Source organism: Aphis gossypii, chromosome 3 (genome assembly GCF_020184175.1).
Source record: "Aphis gossypii isolate Hap1 chromosome 3, ASM2018417v2, whole genome shotgun sequence".
Classification (NCBI taxonomy): Eukaryota; Metazoa; Arthropoda; class Insecta; order Hemiptera; family Aphididae; genus Aphis; species Aphis gossypii.
The window spans coordinates 8,316,259-8,339,798 of record NC_065532.1 but is presented as its reverse complement, the minus strand read 5'-3'; the positions used below and the strand labels follow the sequence as shown (position 1 = coordinate 8,339,798).

General features: G+C 26.3%; 2 protein-coding genes across 2 annotated transcripts; one reads left to right on the top strand and one right to left on the bottom strand.

Moving 5' to 3' along the window:
- The first annotated feature begins 629 nt into the window (after positions 1–629).
- On the top strand, positions 630–5,451 carry LOC114118906 (m7GpppN-mRNA hydrolase). The gene is made up of 7 exons (XM_027980336.2): positions 630–1,222; positions 1,295–1,451; positions 3,642–3,860; positions 3,925–4,184; positions 4,262–4,544; positions 4,610–4,747; positions 4,807–5,451. Exons 1-7 carry the CDS (start codon positions 1,131–1,133, stop codon positions 4,987–4,989), a joined length of 1,332 nt encoding a protein of 443 aa, XP_027836137.2. The 5' UTR covers positions 630–1,130; the 3' UTR covers positions 4,990–5,451.
- A 2,237-nt stretch (positions 5,452–7,688) lies between these two features.
- On the bottom strand, positions 7,689–23,102 carry LOC114133112 (putative uncharacterized protein DDB_G0282133). The gene is made up of 11 exons (XM_050205053.1): positions 22,773–23,102; positions 21,003–21,196; positions 20,795–20,940; positions 20,619–20,718; positions 20,224–20,306; positions 20,079–20,152; positions 18,937–19,004; positions 12,774–17,746; positions 11,499–11,540; positions 10,376–10,417; positions 7,689–9,081 (listed from the first exon to the last, which is right to left on the bottom strand). Exons 2-11 carry the CDS (start codon positions 21,192–21,194, stop codon positions 9,000–9,002), a joined length of 5,802 nt encoding a protein of 1,933 aa, XP_050061010.1. The 5' UTR covers positions 21,195–21,196; positions 22,773–23,102; the 3' UTR covers positions 7,689–8,999.
- Positions 23,103–23,540: the final 438 nt, after the last annotated feature.

Genomic DNA, 23,540 nt, shown 5'->3' with positions numbered 1-23,540 from the left:
TTGACACTCGACACTTATGCTTCTGAGCTCTGACAGTCTGACCCATCACCCATGGACTTACGACTTTGAGTCTTAAATTATGACAATTTGAAGTCTATTAATTGCTAACCATAAATCTATGTGGCTATATAGTCATTTAGGCAGTAATGCTTTAACGCTGCATCGCTGCCAAATGTAGGATACTAATTTATAATATTTGACGTAATTTGCAAGTGCATCGTTATCGATAGAGGGATGAACTAGCGTCGGTAGTGAATATGGTGACTATTTATAGGTACTGACTAATGTAGGTAACTTGTGAGCTGTGAGACGTTCATAGTTTCAAACGTCTTGTAAAGAGTGAAAATGAGAATTTGTGACTCATAAACGCCCTCAACTTTTCAGTCAAACTCAAGCAATCTTTTATGTATGGACTGTGAACTTCGTTCAAAGTTGAAAGTTTACACAATTTTGAAATAATTATTGAATTAGAATGGTTATGAATAATGATTACTGATCAATGAACAACGTAATCAGTGTTACCGCTGTGCGGGAATAATCATGGATTATAACCATACTGAGAATCAGCTGTTGGCTTTCTCTTTTTACTTGATGCTAATCGTGACGTCAAGAAATTGCGTCGCAACTAGCAAGCTACTCTACGGCAGGCCGTCTGAACTCTGAGTGCACAACAATAACAAGCGATCGAGCGATTGGCTCCGTCTTCTTCCTGTTGGAAAAATTTTTGATCTTAAATGGCCGTGTCGACCGACTTGTGTTTAAAACGTACCGATACCAATGAACATAACGTACACGCGGGGACTTAGTGATTGGAGAGACAGTATTAGCTGAAGCATTTAGTCATGTAACTATTAATTATAATTTAAATTATATTATAATATTAAACCAGTGTGATATTAATGTTACGACACATTTTGTTAATTTTTTAAAAAGACAAGTGCGTATTTTTGTTTTTTTTTTTAAATACTAAAACCGTTTTGCATTGTGTTTACAAATAAACGGGTTCGTTATTCGAAGTGCTCGAGGAGCCATATATATATTTATATAATATATTTATATTTATTCGTTGAACCTATATAACTGATATAGTATATATAGTGGTCTACATATCCGTTTATCCGTCGAAAAATATGATCATCGAAATGAAGCCAGTGACTGTAAAAAAAGGAGACCAGATGAAACAGAATAAGTTGACTAAGGAAATTCTGGATGACCTTAGCTGGTTCGTATTAGTGACGTTTAAACAATATTTCTGTTAACATTACATTTATTTTTCTTATTGTTATTTTTTCAGTCGGTTTATTATCAACGTTCCTGAGGTAGAGCGACAAAATTTGATACGGATTTGTTTCCAAATCGAACTGGCCCATTGGTTTTACATCGATTTTTATTGTGATGAACATAATTTAAAACCATATGGTATCAACCAATTTGCACAACATATGTTTCGGGTAAAAATTTACATGATTTAAATTAAAGTCTATAAATCTTATTATTTTAATTAATAACTGACGATTATATAGAACTGGAAAATTTAATATACTATGTTTTATTTATGCTTGATTAGACTATTTAGAGCCAAGTATAAATTATGAAATAATAATTTTAGGTAATGTAAATATTTATGTAATTTGGTTCTTATGTAGGATTGTCTATTATTTATGTAAATATTATTGTAGTCATATACATTTTGATTCACCTAATTAACCTATTTATTTATAAATGGTAAATTTAATTATGGATACAGATATAGTTGAATTATTTGTATATTTGTAACAATCTATGATTTCAAAAATAGATTTTAATATGTCAAAACATAAACTTTAGGTCAAGTTGATGAAATTAAATATCAAACTAAAAGATAGTTTTTCCTTTTAACTATAAAAGATAATAATTGTGTTTTACAAAAATAGTAAAACTATCATTAAATTCTTACGAAATTCCCATTATTTTTGTAACACATTTTTAATCAGTCCATGACACATGTACATTTTATAATAGGAATAAATAGGTATCTTTTTATATCTGCACATAAATAAGATTAACATCTTTCATTTAATGATTAAAATCTGAAATTTATACATGTATTGAATTTATCTTTAATTTTACTAACAGTTAAATACTCTTTATCTAGCTTTCCTGATAAATGATTGTTAAATATTTTAATTAAATGACTGATAACAAAGCCTTACATCTTATAGTTTGTGAATGGGTTATGAAGTATAAGTGTATTACATATTACAGACAAAGTAACTTACTGTTACATTTGATTGAATCTTAACATAGTTTAAGAGTTTAAAGTTATTTATTTAAATTAACTATTGTTTTTTATAATAGTTTTTAAAAATTAAATGTTTTATTATTGTGTAGTTATTTTTAAGTTTTATTTTTTACATCATTATTGTTATACTTATGAAATCTTCCCGTATTATCTGTGTTGGACTGGCCCTCGTATTATGAGACTCTTCATCAATAACCCTCAAGAGGCTATAATTATTAGATTACACATCTAAAACTCTTCAACTATAGCTTTTAAATTAAAATTTAACAATGAGTAGGTACTGTAATCAATACTATATGATAAATGATTATATATTGCACAATTGGAGATTGGTATAATGTTTTTACAGTAGGTATTATAAATAATATAAATTTAGATACAGATTTCTATATAGATATAAGTATTAGTTAGTACAGATATCTGTGAATTTAGATTAAACATTATCAAATTATAAATATTATATGTATAACAGTAATTGATTGTATCACGGATTGGATTGATTTTGATTTATCAAATCCCTTATCAAGTCACAAACATTTTACTGGCATCATTATAAAGACTGTTTAATGTTTTATTATTGTATTTTTTGTTTTAATAATATTTATTGATTAATACTTAATAGTAAATAGTTATTGACATTAACATTAGTCCAACAAGTTATTATGAGTGAAAAAAAGAATAAAAGCGAATTTGAAAAAAAAATAATAATGATTCATATATATAGTTAATAAATAAGATATATTCTCATAAATAAGAAAATATAGTTAGTGATAGTCACCGGTGGGCCCAGGACAAATATCTATTTTGTCCATGCTTAAATATGGCTCTGGGTACATTAATAAATTATTAACTATACCTATTTAAACAAATACTATTTTACTCTTTAATTTTGAAAAGAAATTTCTATAGATACAGATAAATAGGTTAGTAATAATAATATACGTTTATTAATGTAATACTTCACACATATGTGTTTGACAAAAAATATTAATTGAAAATTGATTTTCTTTATTTTCTTGAATGTGTGTTGGGGGGAGGGGGCTCTGAAATTTTAGGATAGTAGGTCTTTACAAGCCTAGTCTGCCCCTGAGTGTTGTATTTAATTTTCTAAAAAAAATAAATTAACACTGAATAGTAAATAGTATAGATTGTGAGAAAATAATAATAAATTATTTTTTATTTTTTTGATAACATTTACCTATTTAATGTAATTAAATTGCTGAAAAAAATCTTTTAAGTACATTACCTGAATATTATATTAAACCTCTTGATATTATATAAATATTTAAAATAAAAACAAAAATATCTAGGTCTTAAAGTTTAATGAATTTTAAACCAACCAATTAAATTTTGTTTTCAGCATATACCATTTTTGAGAAGTCGTGAATCCCAAGTTTTGGATGTGCTTAAAGAATGGCGTGAATATAAAAGATCGGTACCAACATATGGTGCTATTCTATTAAATGAAGATATGACTCAAGTTTTGTTGGTCCAAAGTTATTGGACCAAAACATCATGGGGATTCCCAAAAGGCAAAGTGAACCAAGACGAGGATCCATTAAACTGTGCAGTTAGAGAAGTAAAAATAATAAATCACAAAAAAAAAATTTTAAGTAATAAATTAATAAATATAACATTTAAAGGTTTTTGAAGAAATTGGTTATGATATTGGTAGTGTGATTAACAAGGATGATTACATTGAAACTGTGTTGAACGATCAGATAAATAGATTATACATTGTGCCTGGAGTCAGCATGAAAACAAAATTTTCACCTCAAACACGTAATGAAATTGGATCAATTGAGTGGTTTGCATTAGATAAATTGCCATCTAACCGTAGAGATCATATAGCTGCCAAGAGTTTAAATAAACATTCCTTTTACATGGTGTTACCATTCATCAGGTAATTTAAATTTATTGGACATATTTTTGTTTTAGTAATTTTAAATCACAATAACTATTTCATTACTCATTAAATAGACAATTGAAGGCTTGGGTGGTTAAAAAAAGAATAAAAGGAAAGCAAAATGTCAAGCCACCTAAAAATTCTAAACAGCCTTCCAAGAATTCTAAATTGCCTCCAAAGAGTTCTAAATCGCTGGCTGAAAATCCTAAGGTGGTAGTGCAAAAGAGTTCTAAAGCATTACCCGAGAATCCTAAATCGGTGCCTGTGAATCCTAAATTGCCACCCAATACCTTAGAGTTAATTGATCCCGCAATCATTTTTACTCCGGATAGAAAAAAAGAAAATACAAGTTTCCTTGTAAGTTTAAATTCTTATCTAACTACAAAATTATTTCTGCTCTAAACCCATAACAATTTTTTTAGACTTCTCAGACTCAAGAATTTTTCGCCATGTTCCCAGAACGATACAGTTCACCAAAAACTCCTATTATAGTGCCTCAACCAAGTACACCTATACAGCAATCTCCTCCTCCAACTACAGCTGAACCTAATGCAATTTCGGTTAGTATACATAATGATTATATATTTGTACAATAAATAATTAAATTTATAAATTTTAGGAAGCCAAACTTAAAGAATTCTTCGCAATGTTCCCTCAATGTTTGGACGTCTCTAAATCCCCAGTTGCACAAAAGGACACTGTTGCCACTGTTCAGGTGCCTGAAACTAAAAGCAGAATCAAGAAAACAAGTCCTTGGCCAGAGTTTAAATTTAACACAGCTGAAATAATGAAATATTTTTAAATACCTCTGACTTCAAATCCCTCACCCCACCTATCATCAATTGAAACATTATTGCTATTAGCAAGCTTTTAAAAAAACAACATTTTTATTTTAAAATTCATTATTTTTTTTTCTTTATCATTTCATTTAATAGTTTTTCTCAGTAAAACTAATAACATTATTTTCTTTTCTTTTCTATTTCTAAAAATAAATATTATTAAATGATATTTATTTATACAATAGTATATAATAATAGGTATAACTCATAAAATTTTATGGTTATATAAATTATATTTTTTGTTTATTTAAGTATTATTTGAAATCCTTACATTATTGACCAACTATTTTGTTTTGTATTCTCTTTCTGTAAACGTTAAATTCAAACAATTTTTAAATGTACTTCTTGATTTATTGTCACTACATAATTATTATTTTTTGATAAATTTGTTGTGAATCCAATAAACCAAATCACTTTTTCCCGTATTATGTTTAACTCATTGAGTAAGAAAATAGATATTAAATAGTTCATTGCTTTAATTCGGCTGCATCACTAGAAGTCAGCCAGATCATTAATTTAATTTGCATATAGTTAAGTAACCATAGATTTCCATATTGCACATAACATCAATTAATAATATTTATCTAAAACTTATGCTTTATACAACCTATTTTATAGGTTAATAATTTTTGGGTGCATTAGAGCCTATTATAATATATATTTTTGAGTTAGCAGATACAAATCAAGAGCATGTTTTAGAAATATTATTAGTCTTATTTAATATCATTTGAGGAAAGTTGGCTTTTAAACAATTATTGTTTTCTAGAAGACTGATATGCCTATAAAGAAAATGGAATCAATAAAAAAAAATTGTAGGAAATAAATCTGTAATATTTTTTACTATTACTAATTAAAGATAAAACTGCTGTAGTTTTGCACTTCTGTGAGTATTTTAAAAACATCATGCCTCTTTAAATTAAATTTAATATTTTATAATGAAGAATATTATAAAATTGACTATTGAGATTTGATAAATGAATTTGTTGACGTTTGACATAGAGCCAACAATAGAACTACTTTGAAGTGTCAAAAAAAAAAACTTCTTGATTTGCTGATGTGTTGTATGTGATTTAAAGATAATATTTCTTATATTATGGATCATTTTGGATATAGAAATTAGTTTGCACTGTAGATCCCCTAGGCACACATCTTGGCAGTGCCTATGCCTAATTATCATTTAAATAATGATGAGTTGGGATGTTCAATGAGAATTCTATACAACATTAAGTGAATTGTAAAATAAACTAAAATTTATTTCCAATTAATGGTATGTTTATGTACTGCGAGAGGTCATTATTATAAGATTTAAACCTTGGTTAAAAAACAAAAGTTTTTATGAATTTCCAACTACAAAATAATTTACTAATTCTCAGGATCTGAATTTTGTCAAAAATATAACTTTTAACGCTTGCCTATAAAAAAATATTGTGACTAGATTGTTGATATTTTTTAACTAAGAAATCAATAGCTTATGAAGAGTTTTGTAATAAAATTTTAAGTATATCTATCCAACACAATTTCGACATGATCGACATTTATAAAAAAAAAAGAAAAATTCTTGTCTATAAATAGCTCAAAAAAGTTGAAGTAATTTTTATTATTTTATCAAAAAAAAAAAGCAATTTTATGAATATTTGATGAAAATATAATATATCTATTAATTTTCGAGTTTAATCTAAAAAACAAAATCAATTTAATTTAATTTATATTGAATTTACTTAAAAATTCTCAATTTTTCTTTAATCCTGATCACTAGATATAACTGGTAAAAAGAATTTTTAAATTTAACTTCTCTTAAGTACAAATTCAATCCACTTTAATATCCAAACTACTAATCGATTACTTATTGTGTACTCATCCAAATGATAAAAGAAAAACACCTCAATAAAATCAATACATCTATAGCTTTACTCAGAATGTAAAAAACACCTGCAAAAAATGTTTTTAAATAGTTATTGGTTCCATTAAAAACTTCATACTATTCAACAAATTTATATTAAATTTTTAATCACAATGACTATAGAAATTGAACATTAGGTATATAATTCTTAAATACAAAATTTGAACTTAATTTAAATAGCTATATTAAAAATTTATACAAAGAACTTTATATTAAAATTATTTATCGATATTTAGAAAAAAAAAAATTAATTAAAATCGAAAATGTCAAATGTCCATAATAAACAGCTCATAAAGAGTTTACCTTGAAAATAATATTTAAAGTATTGAATATCTAAAATGTAATTTGTAATAATTTCTAGTACCTATCTACTGTCATAGTTTCATTTGTTTTAAATTACAACAAAACGAGAAAATTCTATGAAATCTGTTTTTAATTTATTCAATTAACATCAATGTTATAACTGTTACTAGATTTCAGTTTTTAAAACAAAAAGGCATATGCGTATGGATTTTATATACTTTTTATATATTAATATAATGTTTATTCACACACTGTTAGGATCTTATATCTAAGTAAGCACCACTTTAAGTTACTATTTTTATATTACTTTAAATAATCAACACCATAAATTAATTTAATTCAAATATGGTATGGAATTTAATATTCATTACCTACAGTCAACATATAAATAAATTAAGTAGGTACCTAATGATAATATTTAATGAATGTAATGAATTTATAATAAATAATACATTCATATAAAGTAAAATTAATTTCAGTCTATTCACTACTAATAGATATAAATTTTACTGGTAATAACTTTAGATTTGTAGAATACATTATACACGAATAAACAATGCATAAATGTTCATTAAAATCTGTAGGATAGTTTTTGAGCAGATTTTTATGTAAGCTATACACTTACGTAAATGTATATTATTCATGTTTACAAACTATCAAGTAAAGATTATACAAAAGCCTCTTTTTTTCGTACTTAATGCTAATATATTTATTTGTGATGTATATATATATGAAAAAAAAAATAAGATTTGGGAGACAAAACGAAATTCTGTGCGAGTTGACATATAGTAACTTATATAAGGTTAAATAAATGGGTTAAAAAGTTATAAATACTCATTGAGATTCGAGTAATATGTATGTAAGTTTGGTGCAAAACTGGTTCTGTGGTCTTTAAATCAATAAGCTCCATCACATACATTTTCTATATAATATACAATCTTACATTGATCTAATAGAGAATAGGTCCATACTAGAATTATGTTTATTCTCAAGTACTTGCAGTCAGCCACAAGTACACCTGTATTTGAAACTTATCTCATTTCTTAAATTTGTAATTTAAAAAATTACATATTTAATTTAATTTAACCACAGTTCATTTATGATTTGAAAATGTTAAAAACATTTTTTGAGTTAAAAACTCAATTAGAACAAAATTTTATAGGTATAACTGGAAGTTACTTAGGTAATTCTATCGAAATTCAAAATTTCAGTTCCATTGGTTCCTATTTTTATTAACATAAATGATAAATACATTTAAATTATTGGTTTATCAAAAAATTCTATTCATAAACATAACCAGTATTTAGTTTTAAGTACTAACTAAATTTTTTTTGAAAAAAAAAATTCCAAATTGCCTAGTAAAAAAAATTTAAACATACTGTTGACATTTAGTATATAATTAATTACATAATCAACTGTTTTATGAATCAACGGAATAATACACAATTTAATGAAATACAATTAACCAAGCCAATGATTGACACAATAGTTTATCTACATTAAATTGCAGAAAATTATAGATGCTTGTATAGCTTAGCACTTAATTATATTAATAATAATAATAATAATAATGATAATAAAAAAAAAAGAACAATCATATTAATTTCTAATCTATACAGTGAATATATTAAAAAAAAAAAAAAAAACTTTACTTAAGAAAAACGTCAATTTAGTAACACAATTAAAATTAACTTAAACAATACAAAAAAAAAATATATATATAAAAGATACAAATAAATAAAGTTATTCATGAATATATTTTTTTTTTTTTTACTTTTTCTTCTCTCTGACTCTTAAAACTCGAGGAGAAATAATTGTCTCTTTATCTTTTTGAGCGACTTGTTTTGCTTTTCTAAAATAATAATGAATATACATTACAAAATGTCATAATTTTATTATCTTAACATTCAAGTTTTTTTTAGGTTTCATGTAATTTAAAATTTTAAGTTATCTAATATGTATATGTTTTATTAACAAGTTGAGATATTCACTTTTTGTGCTTATTTAAAAATAAATTTGATATGAATGGGTTTGGCTAGGTTGACTTTAATAAAAATATACAAAATTGTTTTAAAAGATAATATATTTTAATACTTAATAGACTCCAATTATTTTATTAAAAACTGGTAATGAATTAATTTAATATTTCCATAATTTTAGTAAAAAAATTCCATATTATATGTAACAATTAGTTATTAAGAGAATGCCACATCATCCGCACGTGTTGTTTATGTCACATGTATGATACATTAAATGTTGGTTCAAACAGTGTGCTGCTGATTTTGATATTCCTACGTAGTCTTTTAATGATATTAATTTTAAGTAAACCAAAAGTAATAAATATTATAAGTATTATTAAGTAAACTTACTGAAAAATAATACCAATAAAAGCCTACACAGGGTTCTAGATAATAATTTTACCTTTAAATTTTATCACAGGTCAATTCACTCTAGTATCAAAACTAACAGCACGGTATTGTAACTGGTGAACAAAAAACTATTACTAAAAGAATATGTATAAATATATTATAAATATAATATAAAATGTATTTAAAACAGAGAACACATACAGTAACAACATTCTCTTAAGTAATGAACCAAAATCAATCGTTTTAATTTAATGAACCCCCTTAACTGATACCTCTAAATAGAGGATGTCTCCAAATAACAGACAATTTTATGAAAACGAGGACATTTTACTACTTATCTATAGAAAAACCTCTAAATACAGGACACTCTAAATAATGGTCCTTTTAAGGCTAATTTTGATTATTTTATTGTGACAGTCAAATTAGAATTTTTTATTGTAATGTATATTTTACATTATAAAATAATCAAGGAACTCCATAAATGGGGACGTGTTTTGTCAGCACTCAGCAAACATAAAAATGCATCTATTGAGATATATTATAATACTTAATTGTTCTCCAGCACAGTGAAATCGAAAATGGACACTAAAATTTTGACAATCAAGAATGTGGTATTTAGATGTTTCATTGATATATTGAATAGAAATAAAATATAGTTTTTAATATTTAAAATTTTTCTAAAAAAAAAATTATACTTGACAATAAAGAAACCACAGCATTATAACATTAATTTAAAAGAATTAAAATTATACATTACATATTTGTTTTTTTTTTTACCTTGTTTTTCTTTGAATAGGCGAAATTGACTTTTCAGTATTTCTGAAAAAAAAAAAAAACAAATTTATAAAAGTATTGTTACAACTTATAATGTTTAATCTAATACTTTAAATTCTAATATAATAATATATAATTAATGTATATAAAAACATTAGACATCAGTACTTATGGACTGCTATTCCATATAGCTTTATGACAACCCAGTTAACAAAATAAATATTAAATATATTTTATTTACTCTAAAAGTGTCGAATCTTAGATTTAGAATGAACAGTTTAAGTGTGAGTCAAACAAAATTTGTTAAAGAACCACTGCTATGCATACTTATAAATTAACATTTGATAGCCATTACCAAGAATATTTTAAAAACTGTTAAACATAAACATGCTGAGAAAATAACTAGAGAAATTAAATTTAAGTCAAATAATACGAATACTGAAAAAAAACAGAAATTTGTTTGGATGAAATTAAATATGTATTGGGGAACAATAAATCTTAAAAAGATATCAGTTTGATGTTTTTTAACCTTAGGTACTTTAATTTACTCTAAAATCTACATTTTTGTAAATAACATCTCTAACAATATCTAAAATATTATTTCATTATTATTAATCGGTGGATAACCTATTCCCTATTATTAATAATTTTATATTTACCTGGTCATTATACATTTTGAACTTATTTTATTGAACTTTTAAGTATTATACCTACTTCTATTATTTACTAATTATATTTGTAGGGATTTATAATATTAATATTATACTGAATATTACATAAATAAAGGGTATGTTTCATGCTTATTGTCAACATTCATTGTTACTATATGTTTGTTATAAAAAAAATCGGCTTTTAAAAGATTTGGCTGTTAATTATGGTTTCAATAATAATTAAATACAAAACAGTAAAATATAAGAGTAATGTTTTTTTTCATTTATGGGTTCTTTTTTTTTTAAGAACATATCTATAAGAATAATAATACAGTGATAAGGAGATTAAAGAGGGTCTTCTATTAAAAATAGTCACTTAGTTTACAATAAACTGTAATACAAGGTTTCTCGGTTTCCCATAAGTCCATAAATATTAATATTGAAAAAAATAGTGAAAATATATATGCACATTTTACCTTGTTTTTCTTTGTACAGGTGAAATTGACTTTTTAGCATTTCTGAAAAAAGAAAAAGAAATTTTTAAATATATTATATATTTTTTTAATCCAGTAGTTCTCAACCTATTTTGATTCATGTCACCTTTAACCACTAGAATCCAAACACTGTGTCACACTAACATCAAAATAATAAACAATCTTAGCTTTATTTTTAAAATTATTCTATTAAAAAAAAAAAATAAAATAAAAAATGCCCAAAACGTTGATATTAATATAAATATAATAATGATTTTTCTCACAAAAATGTATTTATTTTTAAATTTGTTTTCCTTTTCTCGTTGATTTTTTATGTTACCCCGGTTGAGAACTACTGTTATAATCTCTTACATTAAGGGTGGTTTATGGTAGTTAACATGTAGACTGCGTATGTCTTTTAGCAGTTTTCAAACAGTGTGTATCCCACTTTTCTAAAATTATTATAAGGATTTTCTCTAATTTGGTCAAACGTTCAAACCGCGTATAAATACATATTTTAAAACACGCGTTCAACAACGCTAAATAATAATAAAACAACATTCAGTAACGCGTAGAAAATAATAAACTATTTACTTTAAAAATATATTGGACACCAAATGGCGTCAAACGCGTTGTTCAGTGATCCTCATGACACAGTCAGCGTGTTAATATGTTTAGTTGGAAATTTTACGTTTCTTAGAAAAAATACTTGAAAATGTAATATAGGGCTCATAAGTTTTACTTAAAGCCATTTTAAAACATTGAAAAAATATGAAATTGAATACAACCTTTTCCTACTTGCTTACTTTTAATAAATTTCAGATGTTTTTTTGTAATTCAAAAACATATTAATTGTTTACTTCAATAAAAGTAACCTCAACTCTCAAGCGATAACAATGTGTATGGTAAAATACCATGACAAGGGTTTAGTTATTTGGAGCACCACTTTTTTATTATTTTATCAACCACCTACATACATTTTGCTAAGATTAATTTTTTCAATTTAAATTAATATCAAAACAAAAAAAAAAAAAATATTGGGTCTTACTGAGAAAAACATAAGTGGAGGCTCAGGGATAGCAAAGTAAACTATATTTGTTGGTTATAGAAACATCTAAAATTACTCTTAAAGAGGAGTATAGACTTGAAATTTTTTGTCATTATTAATATTGCTTTAAAAATAAGATTTTAATACATATAGATTATAGGTAATTATATAACATTTTCTTTTTTATTCAAGTTATAAAATAAATAATAATATATTATTTTGTAACTTACTTGTTGTTCTTAATGTTGAGAGATGCAATAGGCTCAGTAGAAGTATCTGTATTCTGAATTTTAAGTTTAGAAGTTGAGCGAGTAGATGAATCAGATTTTTTATTTTCACTTTCTCCTCCTCTGAAAGTTACTTGTCTAATCTTTTTACGAGTAGATGGAGCAGAGTCAAATGAACAATTATCAGAATTTAGTTGACGTTTTTTAGCTCGAGTGTTTTCATTGGATTTTGGTTTTACTTTTTCATTTGATATTTTCTTTTCTTTTTTACTAACTATTATAGTTTCAGGAAAAGAATTATCAGAAGTTTGTTTAATAGATGTTTTGGACATATTTCGAGTACGTATATTTGGAGAGTTTGAAGTACGTGAAACTGTGCTTGCAGCTTTGGATAAAATATCACATTTTTTGCCTTTAGCATTGGGCTGAGGCAAAGGTGATGTATCAGCTGCACGTTTGCGGCTTTGTGTTTTTGGTGGCTGCAATGAAACATCTGAAGTCTTATTTTTATCCCTTAGATTACGTTTAGTTGACAATGAAGATAAATTGTTATCAACAGTAATATCTTTCTTTTTAGTTTTTTCTTTGGTAGACTTAGATGAAGAATTAATTAATTGGGGATTTTGATCATTTTCTTCAGTTTTAGTGAAGATTTCACACTCCAAAGAATCTTTTGTACTTGTTTTAATAGGTTTTGATGGTAAGAGATGGTTAAGTTGAGCATTTTTATTAGTTCTTAAAATTCTTAAACTTGAAGATTTCTTTGTAGTTTCAGGTAGAGATTTATCAGGAATTTGATTAACTGTTGAATTTTGCCTACGTAGAGCATAACTTGGATTCTTTGGAGAGTTTGGAGTCTGAGAAACTGGACTTGCTAATGCTTTGGATAAAATAACCTTTTTTTTGTCTTTACTATTTTGAGTTAAGGGCGACATAATAGCTGCACGTTTGCGACTTAGTGTTCTTGGTTGTATTGAAACATCTGACATTTTAATTTTTCCTCTTTGACTACGTCTAGTAGGTAATGAGAGTAAATTATTATCAATTTGAACATCTTTCTTCTTGGTTTTTTCTTTGATTGATTTAGATGAATCAACTGATTGTACTTTCTGGGTGCTCTCTTCAGTTTCATTTGACGATTCATACTCAGAAGAATCTTTTGAACTAGTTTTAATTGGTTTAGAAGGTAAGAGACGTTTTGACCGGGAATTCTTATTAGTTTTTAAATTTGTGGATTTCTTTGTTTTAACAGTTTTAGAATTTTTGGTAGATTTTGATCTAACTACACGTGACATTTTATTTTTTTTATCTAAATTCAATTTATTTGATTCAGATAATGCATTATTAGAAGTACAATTATTAAGTTTTCTCCTACGCAATTCTCTTTCAAATGTTTGTGTTTCATTTGGAGAACTTGAAGAAGAAGATGTTTCATTATTGCAAGTTGATAGTGACAGTTTGGTAGCCAATGTTGGTACTTTACCATATTTTTTCATTAAACTATTTGACTCAATTTTGTTCACACTCGTTGAAGGTGATGATGAGTTAAAACTACTATTCTGATTTGTTGTTATTTTTTTAGTTTGGCTACATGCATATGAATTTTCTTTTGATGAGCTTGAAGTAGTAGCATAATTATCACTTTTTGATGTAGAAATTATAGATGTACTTTTTGTTGAACAGTTAGAGTTAGCTTGAACAGTTCCACTGTCAATCTTATTAACAATAGAATTATTTTTTCTAGGCAATATTTTTTCATTAGTATTGCTATTTTCTGCTGAATCATAATTGTCAATGAGGCTAGTTTGGATTTTAGTAGATCTATTAGATCTTCTTTTATCGCTCAACACAGATCTTCTAAGTTGAGCAGATTCATTTCTTATAGGTTTTATAACCTGAACAGACTCATTTGAAATATTATGAGACATAATTGATGAGATTGAATCCTGTGAACTATTTTTTTTTTTAATTTCTGATATATCGTTCTTAATATTTGAGTCTTTAGAATTTATAACAAATAATTTTTTTTTATGTTTACCTGTTATATTAATATTTACGTTAAAATTAACAGAAGCTTTTTTAACAGATTCATTGAAGTCTTTCATCATTTGTGACCATCCTTGAAGCTGATTTTCATCATCCGATAGATTAGTAGGAGTAGAATCCCTACATCTATTTTCGTTTTCAGCAAAATTATCTTTTGTGGTCTCATTAGGTTGTACACTTGTAGTAGAATTAAAAGGGGTTTTAGAACTTTTAGACCAATTCCAAGGGGTAGATTCATACCTAGGTCTACCAATAGATGTAACTAATGAATGATCTAAATTTTTGTCTTGGTCATTTTCATTTTCATCACTAGATGATGATAAATCAATAAGTTCTGCAATAGTCTTTTTAGTCGAATTAATTTTACGAAGTTCAGGTGTAATAGACTCTTTTATTGGTGATCGGAAAGATTTTCTTGATTCTTTAGAATTATTTGCACCAAGAGCAGTTTTTAATTGATCTAAATTGATGGTAATTTTTTTAGTTGATTTTAAAGAAATATTCTTTTTAGAAAGATTGTCTGAGGGTATAGTTTTTGTTAAGCTATTTGATTCTTCGTTACTTGCATTTATATTCTGCACACAATTAGGTTCATCAACTGCAGTTTTGGTGGAGGATTCAGAAACATTAGAATTGTTAACATTGGTTAAACAACAGTTACCAACATTATCCTTTGCTGGAGATTTTAGTATGGATACTGAATTAGATATAATTTCTGTGGATTCATTAACTGTTAATGTATTTGATGAATTATTTGATAGATGATCATTTATTTTCAAAGTAGGATTTTCAGTATCTGTTTCTTCAAGAACCAAATTTGATGTTAATGTTTTCTGTTTATTTAAAGTTAATGCCGAATCTACAATAGTTTTATTTTCATTACAATTAGAGTTTCTATTAATTTCAGTGTGTATTTTATCAAGCTGCACCTCAATAGCATTTATAATGCTATTGTTTAAAGGATCATTTGATGAAACACTTTTATCACTCAATTTCTTATTACATTTGTCAATATTTACTTCATTTATTTCTAATGAATTTTGTAGATTATCTTTTCCCACAAGTATATAAGTTTCTACAAGACTTTCTTTATGTTGTGAATGTGTTGTTTCGTGTTCATCAATACTCGCATTAAACATTTCAGACATACTTTGAACTACTATAGATGGAGTTTCACCATTAAGAGTTTGTTCAACAGCTTTTGAAACATAACTTTGTTTATCTATTTGATCAAAATTCAAATCAGAAGATTTATTGATAAGTTTTACAGTATCATTTTGTTTTGGATTAAGTTCGTCCTTTAAAGGTTTAACCTTTTCAGCAAATTGAACATCATTTTTTGATGTTGAGACTTCATTATTACACTTATCATCAACAAATTCAGAATCATCTTTTTGTTTAAGACTATGTTCTTTTTCTTTCGGGTTAACTATTTTAGAAGATTCAGTAATATTATTTGGTGTTTCAATATCAATGGTACACATTTTTTCATCCATAGAATTTTTTGAATGATTGGAGTTGTCATGTTGAGTTTCATCTATAGTATCATTATTTGGCGATACAAGACTTTCAATATTATCAGATTTCATTAGAAATTCATTTATAGATGTTGTACAGTCTTCTGTACTGTTGTCAAGTTTTGAATTTGTATCAAGCTGATTAATTATTTTAGTAGAATTAGAATTCTTTTCAGTACCAACAAAGGTTAAATTACTATCATTTACTGTAATCGAACTAGAATTCATTGAAGGAAGATTTAATGGTGGAGCAAAAGCGTATTCACCTTCAAGATCATTTATATCATTTACAGATTCGTCTTCAGTAGCAGCATCAACTGGTATTGTTTCTGTGTCAGTAATATTTAACAAATTTTTTTTAGGACTTGACACTATTTCAACATTTTTTACTGGACTTTTCTTAGTTTCATTTTCAATATTACAAGTAGTTTTTAGTGAATCTTCGGCTTCAAAAATATCTTCTAAATTAATTCGCCTTGATGAAGAAACTGATTCTTGTAATAAATTTGCATTATTTGGTGAGTTATTATTAGACAATGTCTCTGTATGTTTTGATCCATTCATGCTTAACAAATCAGATGCTCGAATACTATGCTTAGGAGATTCATTGGTACGCTTCTCAATAGAATTAACAAGACTCATTACTTTATTACCTCTTGATCCACGTTTTGATGACTTAATACTATTTTCTAAAATTGGTGAATTAATTAGAGATGAAACACTAATATCTAGCGGCTGCACACCATCTAAATCATCATCATATTCTTCAACATCAAACTGTAAAGAATTTTTAGTACTTTGATTAGAATCAATCAAATTATTTTCATCGTCTGTAACAATAAAATTAAATCCTGAATTTAAACGAGACTTTGTACTTTTAATTTTACTATCAGTTTTTGGTAAACGAGCAAACTGAACCATTCGACAGCTTGATCGTGATCGATTAGGTTTAGTGGTTTTTGAACACTTTAAAATAGAACGCCTTGGTGCAGGTGTAGTATTTTCTTCAATCACTATAGATCTATTATCAATAGAGTATGTATCTCTTCTAGATGTGCTTGGTTCAAGTTCAGAAACTGTTAACTTATTTATGTTATCTGTATTAGATTGTAAGTTATCATTATCTTGATCATTCAATTCTAATTGGTTATCAATGGGTAAATCGTTATCAACAATATCATGAATATTTATATCAACAGATTGTTCACTATCCAACACAGGGGTTGGTGGATCTGGGGAATCAAATTCTACATCTTCATCTTCATAATGATAACTAGAATTTAACTCAGGTGTAGAATCTCTCTTTAATCTTTGAGTAGATAATCTGTTATGAGCTCCAATTGAAGATAAATTGTCTGAAGTATTAGTAACAATCCATGATTTTCTTGGAGTAGATTTAGAATCTCTGAGAAGCTAAAATAAAATTATAAATGCAATTAGGATATTAGTTAACACAATAATACTGTATTTTTATGCATTAAAATGCTAACATATTCATATTATTTAACCAAGAGATCAATAAGTTTTGTTCAAACTTGCATATTAAGTTTATTATTTATTTGTGACGAGAGAAAATTTTTAGAGATATGACGATGAAGTGATAATTATAAGATGACTATAATAATTTATTTCTAAGCTTCGTAGATCTTTAGTATTGTTGCTTTAAAAACAATTATTAATTTATTAATTTTAATTTTAAGCAGAATCTTAAATTATATTGAATGGCAACACATATTTTTATTTAAAAAAAAAAATAAAACAAACATTAGTAAAATTATAGTGCTCTCAAATGTTATTATTATGAACACAAATGAAATTATTGGTTTAATCAATTAGTGACACTGTTAAAGAAAAATATTTGACAGTCAATTAATTCTGTTACTCTCCTATTTATATAAATAGAAAAATAATAGAATAATTCAATATGTAATGATTTATATTTTAAATCATTACATATTGATTTGTAACACGTTCAATGTCGACATTATTTTAGGGTACTAGGCTACACGCTGAGCCAAAAATTGTATAGATAAAACCTTCCCACAATCATACAAAAAGCTAAACTAAAAACCAATTTTACCTCCATATTTAAAAATATATACTGAGTAACCAAAGTATTTAGTTGTACACTATTAGCCAGTATTTTAGAATAGAAAACTATAAATATGTATACAACACTCGTTGGATACCCTCCGACGTAGTATCCAGAGTCAGAGGGTATTTGATGTCCGCATTGAACGTGTTAAACTTAAGCATTGTCAAACACCCACAGACTATAAATTATATTATTATTTTAATTTTTGCCATATATAAAGATAAAATCATTTTATACATAATTCATATATAATACAAATATTTGGAAATTTAAAATAGGTTTACAAATACCATGATAATTAATAAATTAATAATTGATTAATTAATTAACATTTGCTTTACTAGTGAACTATTAATGACCATATTTTTAGTTTGGTTATATCCTCAAAAATTGTTTGATTAGTTTTCTTAGTTATTTGAAGTATAATTTCAAAAGCATTGAAAACATTTATGATTATAAAAATAGAAATATTTTGCTATAAATATTAAACATTTTAAAGTGTAATTACCGGTATATTTCGGACAGGAGTCATTGAATGTAATTTCATAGGTTTAGATCCAGGTTGAGCAGTTGTAGCTGAAAAATATTAAATTAAAATGTTTATATACATAATATTAATAATATTGTATGAATAAATGCAGGGACAATTGTAATATAGTTTGTAAAATGTTATTGCAAAACATTAAGCAACTTCTTAAAAAAGTATTTTGTCAATTTATCAGACTTTTTAAACCAATTCGAAAATTTAAGCCAATAATAACTGGAAACATTTAATATATCATAATACAAAGACTACTATAATTGTATTCACGAGATATTGATATCATGTTTCAATGATTTTAAGTTAGATCGGTTTTTATTTAAATGATACTATCTTATGCAGTTTATCTCTAATACAAATGTATAAACAGCTATGGTTAAATATATAAATACATGTGTACTATGTACATACCAGGGGTGGCCAGCGAGAAGAGACTTACGAGCCACAATTGTATTAATAAATATGGAAGAGCCAAAATGTAAAAAAAAAAGGTAATATTATTATATAATACAAAAATTCATATTATAATTTTTTTTTTGTAAAAATGTTACGATAAGATGGGAGCCGCAAAAGTCTAGGTGGCGAGCCATCGTTTGGCCACCTCTGTATATACTGTATTATGATATTTAGACATTTAACAATGTTCAATACCAGATAACAATTATTATATCGATAAGATGGACCAGTGGTTTTCAACCTTTTTCGGATCGCGACCCCCCATTTTTTATTTTATTGTTATGCGACCCCTTCAAAAATTTTTTTGTTTTATTCATTAAAATTTGATTTAATTACTCATAAAATATTTACATGGTATTATTTTATTTCTAGGTAATATGCAAAAATTATTTCGTGTATTATTTTTGGCGACCCCTAAACCTATCATTTACGACCCCCAGGTTGAAAACCATGGATAGACTATTTATATGTATAGATTATAAAATATAGAGTATAGACGATAAACTTTAAAGTTGTATGATGTAATTTAGATTTTAGAAATGTAGGACGGTCCAGATTAAAAAAAGCTAGCGAGCTGCCAGTTGCCTACCAAACATTTAAACTGTGTGATAGTATCTATAAAATTATTATTATATAATATAAACTGTACATACTTGAATTTTGGTTCTGAAAATTATTCTGCACTTTATCGAATGAAGATTTAGACATATTTTCTGTGGCGACAACTCTGTAAATTATAAATAAGTACATTATTCAGTTTTAGTAGCTTATACCAAAATTAATTTAAATAATACTTACATTGGTGTTTTATTTAAGCTTATTATTGTTTTTGAGGGAGTTTTCATGCTGCTCTTAGATGAAGTTGCAAATTTGTTGTTGTCCTAATATATAATTTAAGTGAATAAATTAGTATAAATAAAATCATAGTTTTAATTAAAATACACACTCAATTATTATTTTTTATTTGGGTATTAAATTAAAAGAAAAAAAAATCAAGTTAATCAAAATACAAACTATTTAAAGATTCAATAAATTAGATATTTTAATTCCTGGTTGCATAAATAATCTCTTAACATTTAATCAATCAATAGCAAACCCATATTCTTTAAACATGATTAGACGCCAAGATTGGTACATTAAATTATCATTTATTTTAATGTGTAATCTGATATGAGTAATTTTATTTTAAGTACCAATGGTGTGATGATTTGGTTTGAAAAACGTTCTGGTACTCTTGGTGATAAATGATCATTTCTTATCCCAGACTTTTTGCAAGATAAATTATTTAATTCTCTAAAATAAAAGAAAACTTTAAGAATAAATACATTTTTAAATCATATCATATAAAAAATACTTAATATTAACTTACCCATGTGGCTTCTTAGGATATTCCCATACAAATTTTCTCTCACAAATTTCAATTTCATCTGAATCATGCAATAAAAAATTACTCCTGCCAACTTTCTTCCCATTTACTTTGGTTGAACCAGCAATACTGGTGTCACGAACATATGCCTAGTAATTTGAAAACTTAAATTAATAATTCTTCATAATATCATAAAAAAAGTCAACTTTACTTTATTATCAATACATAATATACTACATTGTTGAGCTGACACTTTTTCTAAAAGAATCCTTATATCACACTTATTATCACGACCTAAAATGCATTCCTTTTTTGTTAATGGAAAACGTCCACAAATTGTGCCACTACTTTTTTTTACTAATAAAAAACCATAGTAGGTTTTTATTGATTTTCGGCTCTCCATTGCTTGAAAAAAAAAATAAAAAGTTAAAAACCAGTAAGTTTTTGATCAAACAAAATAAATGTAATTAAACTAAAAAAGTTATCAATGTTTACTTTTTAAACATTTTAATAATAACTGTAAAACATACTCTTAATAATGGATACAAGTTTGTTACTTATATATAAAAAGTAGAATGCCTCTAATCCACCATTTATGGGAATGGGATAATGGCCAGATTATAATAATATTAAAAGATATTAATTATTTATGTGATATGTACTAACAATTTGAATGTAAGTACTTAAATATAAATAGTAAACAGGCAATTAATTTTATTTAATATCTTTTACAAATTGGAAAATCTAAATGATCAGCCGAGTGCAGATGAGAGAGGTTCTACTGTATATATTATATATTTAAATATATATAAAATAAATGTATAAATAAGATAATTTAATATAAATCTACAATTAATATTGATAGAAATTTTAAAACAGATTTACCCTGTTTCAAATTCTATCATTATTAAGTATGAAGCAAAAGGTGCAACCATGGATTGTGGTACTTAATTAAAATCAGGAGTTCCTTCAGATTTGAAATTTACCATCAAATAATTTTTATGTTCAGATATGCCAAATTGAATTTTATGTTTATTAAAATATACAACTTGACATGGGGACACATAATGTGGTCCATATCTAACAGGTCTTAAAACTAACCTAACCTACTTAGTCATTATAACTAGGGCTTGAGACTTGTGTATATTTTGTTTGTAGTACATTAAAAGTTAGCAAAACAAGCTAAAATTATATTGAACATTAAAAATAATTAAATCCCAAATTATTAGAGCATATAAAGAAATAAATAACTGTATTAGTTTTTTTGCATTTTGCATACTATTTATATAACTATTTTCTATTTATTAATTAATACAAAATTAAATTATGAACGTAGACAATATACTTTGAGTTTGTTTGTAAGCGGAAAATGTTGTAATAGATTAATTCTATTAACTAAAACGTAAAAATATATATATTGCAATTTACACACCTTGTTGTTGCTAACATACAACAATTCATTGAGTGACACTTAATGCATACCATTAAAATAGTTTCATAATATTTACAGATGCAAGTAGAAACTATGTTTTTATTTGTAACTTGAATGAACTTTTTACACATAATTATTGTTTAAAGGCATGTTATAGTGTAATTTTCATACTTTTATAGTGCTTTAAGTCTCGTTATGGGATTAATTATAATTTCAGTTGTCTGCTGAAAAATCACATACAATGACAAGGAGAGATCATTTGGTAAATTGAGTTATTTTGTAAATTTCCATATAAATTCTGAACCAGTCTGGCAGTCATAACCGTGTGAGAGAATCATTAAAATCAATGTTCACACTTATAATAATAAATAATGAACGATAAGCATCACTCCATCGATAACACACAGCTTTTAATTCTAGGGTGCTTACTACATACTTAATAATAATATTATATCTATTGTGTATAATATATTAATACAGTGCATGACTACGGGATACATTGTTTCGATAGAGGACTTTCTCAACAAACAATGATAGGTAGATACTTACTATTATTACAGGCGACTGATACGGGGTGTGATTGGACTTCGCTGATGCTTATGTCTCACCACCGACAGTGGCGAAAAACGAATAAAACAAATTATCCGCTACACAAGATTTAAAAGATTGAGAGCGACATGATCAATGATCACACGACGAGAGAACACACTAACGAATTATAGAAAACTTCTAAATTAAGAGACTCGCGAGGAAAACGCACGCGCACGGGGTACAACAATGGGGAACGCGACGGTTTGGGCGCCAATGTGCGACGGTTATGCGCATTTGGGCTCCTCAAGGCTCAAATCTCAATGTTTGTAGTTTGATTTGGTATAAATTGAATGCGCGAACGATAAGGAATAACCGTTATGGTATCTTCGTCCACCATACAACTGGTTGACGGTAGTGTAGCAGCTGTCAGCAGGCTGCCAGTCATCCAAGCTGAGTTGGATGCGTATAGGACTGTGGATCACATTGATGGTCACACTGGATATTCGAATCTACAGTTAAAAACAAACACCGTAGACATTTAAAAGATCGTTTTAAATTTTGTATTTTTTTTTGTAAATTCATAACATTTTTAATATTCCTAATTCTTATCCAAGATTTTAAAATCTAGTATAAGAATCCTAATAAGTTGTAATTTAAGTTATTGAAAACACAAGACACCTACATAGATTGGTACGATTTTTTTTTTTAATTAGCATTTGAAGTTGTTCAAATTTATATCACAAACTATATGAACTGAAGTCTATAATATAGTCTGTGTTGATCTAA

Coding starts and splice junctions, on each gene's coding strand:
- LOC114118906 (XM_027980336.2), top strand. CDS start 1,131: ATGATCATCGAAATGAAGCCAGTGACTGTAAAAAAAGGAGACCAGATG. Junction 4,545..4,609: donor AAGAAAATACAAGTTTCCTT/GTAAGTTTAAAT, acceptor CAATTTTTTTAG/ACTTCTCAGACTCAAGAATT. Junction 4,748..4,806: donor CTGAACCTAATGCAATTTCG/GTTAGTATACAT, acceptor TATAAATTTTAG/GAAGCCAAACTTAAAGAATT.
- LOC114133112 (XM_050205053.1), bottom strand. CDS start 21,194: ATGGAGAGCCGAAAATCAATAAAAACCTACTATGGTTTTTTATTAGTA. Junction 20,307..20,618: donor ACCAAATCATCACACCATTG/GTACTTAAAATA, acceptor ATTATATATTAG/GACAACAACAAATTTGCAAC. Junction 17,747..18,936: donor CTCCTGTCCGAAATATACCG/GTAATTACACTT, acceptor ATTTTATTTTAG/CTTCTCAGAGATTCTAAATC.